The following is a 3,348-nucleotide window of genomic DNA, read 5'->3' on the forward strand; positions in this document are numbered from 1 at the left end:
TTAGATCTATTATAATTATATTTTCACTACTTTTACTGAAAACAGAAAGATATGATTGAAGAGTTATAAAATTTTATAAAAAGACAACATAGACATGACAGATGAAAGAACAAATTCTAAAAAAAAGTTATCAATACTTACATGACATGACTCGAATTTAAAATACACTATCTTACATGACACAACAAACACAAAGGTGGCACCTTGAAGATATGATTAAAGAGTTGAAAAATTTTATATTAAAAAAAAAATTGAAAACAAATTAGATCTGCTTAAATTATATTTTCACTACTTTTACTATTTTCATTTAAAAAGAAAACATAGACATGACAGATGAAGGAACAGATTCTAAAAATAAAGTTTATCAATATGTACATGACATGGCACAAACACAAATATAAAACACACATCTTACATGACACAACAAACACAAATGTGGCACCCTGAAACTATTCAACTGTCTCAACATTTCATAATGCACAACTGTCTCAACATTTAATAATGCACTGTTTTGAACAGATTTTTCTTATTCATCACTCAACTTGCGGTCCATATATCTTTCCACATTCCTTCAGCAAATCACCAGTTTCAATGTTTTTGGCTGAATACTCCTCCAACACATTTTGGATTTTGTTTTCGATTGTCTTTGACACTGGTCTTATCCTACGGGTGGAAACACCTTGGCGAACATGCGCCACCTCATATCCGACACATTCAGCTTCACTCCTAAGGGCTGGCACTAGTCGATAGAAGGAAAGTGTGTGGCCAGCACAAGCACTGTTCAGCCGGTTGTGCCAGCCCTCAACGTCATTGTTCGTGCGCACTGTTAGACCAAACACTGACCACGATGGTATATCAAACACAAGGTGGTTCATCCATTGATCATTAATGTATGAACACAGTTCCTTAGTAGCAGGGGAGTTTGCACGAGACGCCAATTCCACGAATGCTGGTTCAATATGTTGGGCAGGTAGGAATGGTAGTGCTAGCAAGGACCGGATGTAATTGTGTACTGAACCCCTTTCCATATATCGAGGCTTAAGTCCTAACCTGGCAGCGTACTTGAAAATCGCCGCCGTGGTCAGATGAAACACACACCCTTTGATGGTGACTGTGGGGAAGACCTGTCTCACAGCCAACCAGGCAGCTGAAAGAGAAAAACAGTTACCAATAAACTCATTGTCATCATTATCAACATCATCATCCTGTTGATCATCATTGCTTTGAAAAAAATTTCTTTAATCAAAAGATGGTTAAGTTTGGCAACTTATATTTTAGCATATGGTAAAAAAAGTTATAAAAAAACAAAACCTTTTTGAAAAATAATTATTATTAAGATTCGATATAATTTGCATCTGCAATCACGTTTCGCTGACGAAAGAAAGGTTTGCATGATGTCAGTCATTTCATGATTTAACATGCATTATGGCATTCAATGAAGTCATACGTTTTTGCATAAGGGTCATATTTAATTACCTTGCTCGAAGTCCACCACAAAGTTCTCTACAACAACATGATCAAGGGCATCTCGAAAGCTTGTCAAGACCTTAAAATGAAAAAGACCAATAAATATTCTGAAAAGACAATAGATTTACATGTATTTCTACAAAATAAATTTGTACAAAACCTGCCACTTTTCAAGTTTACCTTACCATCGTTCCTGGGAAGTACCAGTACCAGTACAACATCATTAACCTCTAAAAGAAACTGTCAACTTTCTGAAATATTTTTACGTTTGTTTGTTTGTTTGCTTTGGGTTTAACACCGTTTTTCAACAGTATTTTAGTCATGTAACTGCCAACTTCCCCACATGAATTACCAGAGGGGGGAGGACGACTGATGTTAGACACAATTTTACGTAAACTGCTTTTACAATGCTAGTAAAACTATTTTCTAAAATCAATATATGGTGTACATACCTTGATATAGTCCTCAATTTTTCGTCTCGACATGAGCATGAAGGCCGCCTTGGGGGACCTGTTTCTTAACCCCAGCATTTGTAATGAATCCATGAATGGATGACAGTTGGCCTGCTTGGAACGGCTCACCGACAACCTGCAAGAAATAGTGTTTTTTTGAAAATGCTTGAGAGGCCACGTTTTTGGTACAATCTTATTGAAAATTGGTCAGAATATTTGTCTCCATAAATCACTAGGTAAAACATGTTTACACTGTTATCGTGTGTTACACAGGTGAGCGACCTAGGGCCATCTTGGCGCTCTTGTATTATTTTTAACTTTTTTCAGGTTACAAGGCTTTTGAATTGTTGAATGTTGCTGTCCTTCTTGCTCTTGCTTCTTTTGTTTAATTATATTTCATTTATAAACACAGTTTACACTTTTGCATAAATGTATTACTTATTATTCAAACAGATGTATTTGCCCAGGTGTGATAATATTGCAGTTATGACCCTTTTTGACTTTCCATATTTTAATAATTATTACTTAATTACTGCTATACTTATCTACATTTTTGCTTTTAAATGCTTGATCAAACAATTAAAATTTGTTATACCGTACATTATGTGATAATTATACTGTATATATATAAAGTACCTTAAAGGTTCTATCCATAAACCATCGTTTTGTGTTGGCCAGAACTTGGAGTTGGTGTTCTGTCGCGCAATATCAGGTGGCGTGCGTTGTTGTGATGGATATTGGCTACAAGGAAGTCCTGGCAGTTCAAGAATTCATGGTCCAGTTCGAAGTTCAATTCAGAGGGATTAGCTGGTCGAAACTTTGCCCTATATCTGTTTGCTGTTCTGGCAAGACTGTCAATCTTTGGTAATGCAGGTGCATTCGCTTCCATGTGATCTTGTCTGGCATTTTTTCGCGATAGCAGTCACTGACGCAAATATGTGTTCCTTGGCTTCTTTCTTGATCTGACTATTTATGAGAACTTTACTTTGCAGTGAAGCCTCTGGGCCATGTTTATGAGCACTCTTCCCACGTGTGAATACATCCCTTTTTTGTGACACAGGCGCGTAGCATGGCACTTTCTTACTACGACAACTACATGTCTATAAAACTGAAGCACTAGCTGATGTTCTTCCTGTGTTCTTCCTGTGATATCTGTAGCCATCACTTGACACTAATATATCTTTATCACGTTTACAAGCATTCTTATGAATTTTGAATATCACTTCCTGTTCTTCAAGTACACTCGTGGATAGTGTTTCATTGCCTACTGGTGTTTCTTCAGTTTCTGGCTCGTCGTCAATTGTGGCATTTATTACATTGAAAGGTCTGTTGAGTGAATCATCTAATGGTAGTGTCTCATCAGAAGTGTTTAATTGGGCATCACCCTGGGTGTCATTGCCATCTGTACGGTCTGAAGAATCGGTTACGT

The 3,348-nt window shown here is 36.7% G+C and overlaps 1 protein-coding gene across 1 annotated transcript; it reads right to left on the reverse strand.

Annotated features, from left to right (window-relative positions):
- Positions 1-481: 481 nt before the first annotated feature.
- On the reverse strand, positions 482-2,825 carry LOC123558320 (uncharacterized). Its single transcript, XM_053544540.1, has 3 exons — positions 2,743-2,825; positions 1,477-1,574; positions 482-1,147 (listed from the first exon to the last, which is right to left on the reverse strand). The coding sequence occupies exons 1-3, from the start codon at positions 2,823-2,825 to the stop codon at positions 534-536; spliced, it is 795 nt and encodes a 264-aa protein (XP_053400515.1). The 3' UTR covers positions 482-533.
- Between the last annotated feature and the right edge of the window lie 523 nt (positions 2,826-3,348).

The sequence above is a fragment of the Mercenaria mercenaria genome, chromosome 5, assembly GCF_021730395.1.
Source record: "Mercenaria mercenaria strain notata chromosome 5, MADL_Memer_1, whole genome shotgun sequence".
Lineage (NCBI taxonomy): Eukaryota > Metazoa > Mollusca > Bivalvia > Venerida > Veneridae > Mercenaria > Mercenaria mercenaria.

Bases quoted from the DNA above. Each gene is read 5' to 3' on its own strand.
- LOC123558320 (XM_053544540.1), bottom strand. From the start codon at position 2,825: ATGCCAGACAAGATCACATGGAAGCGAATGCACCTGCATTACCAAAGA. The intron at 1,575-2,742 runs GCAAAGTTTCGA...TTGTCTTTTCAG, and splicing joins GAACAGCAAACAGATATAGG to AATATTTATTGGTCTTTTTC. The intron at 1,148-1,476 runs GTAATTAAATAT...TTTCTCTTTCAG, and splicing joins TGTGGTGGACTTCGAGCAAG to CTGCCTGGTTGGCTGTGAGA.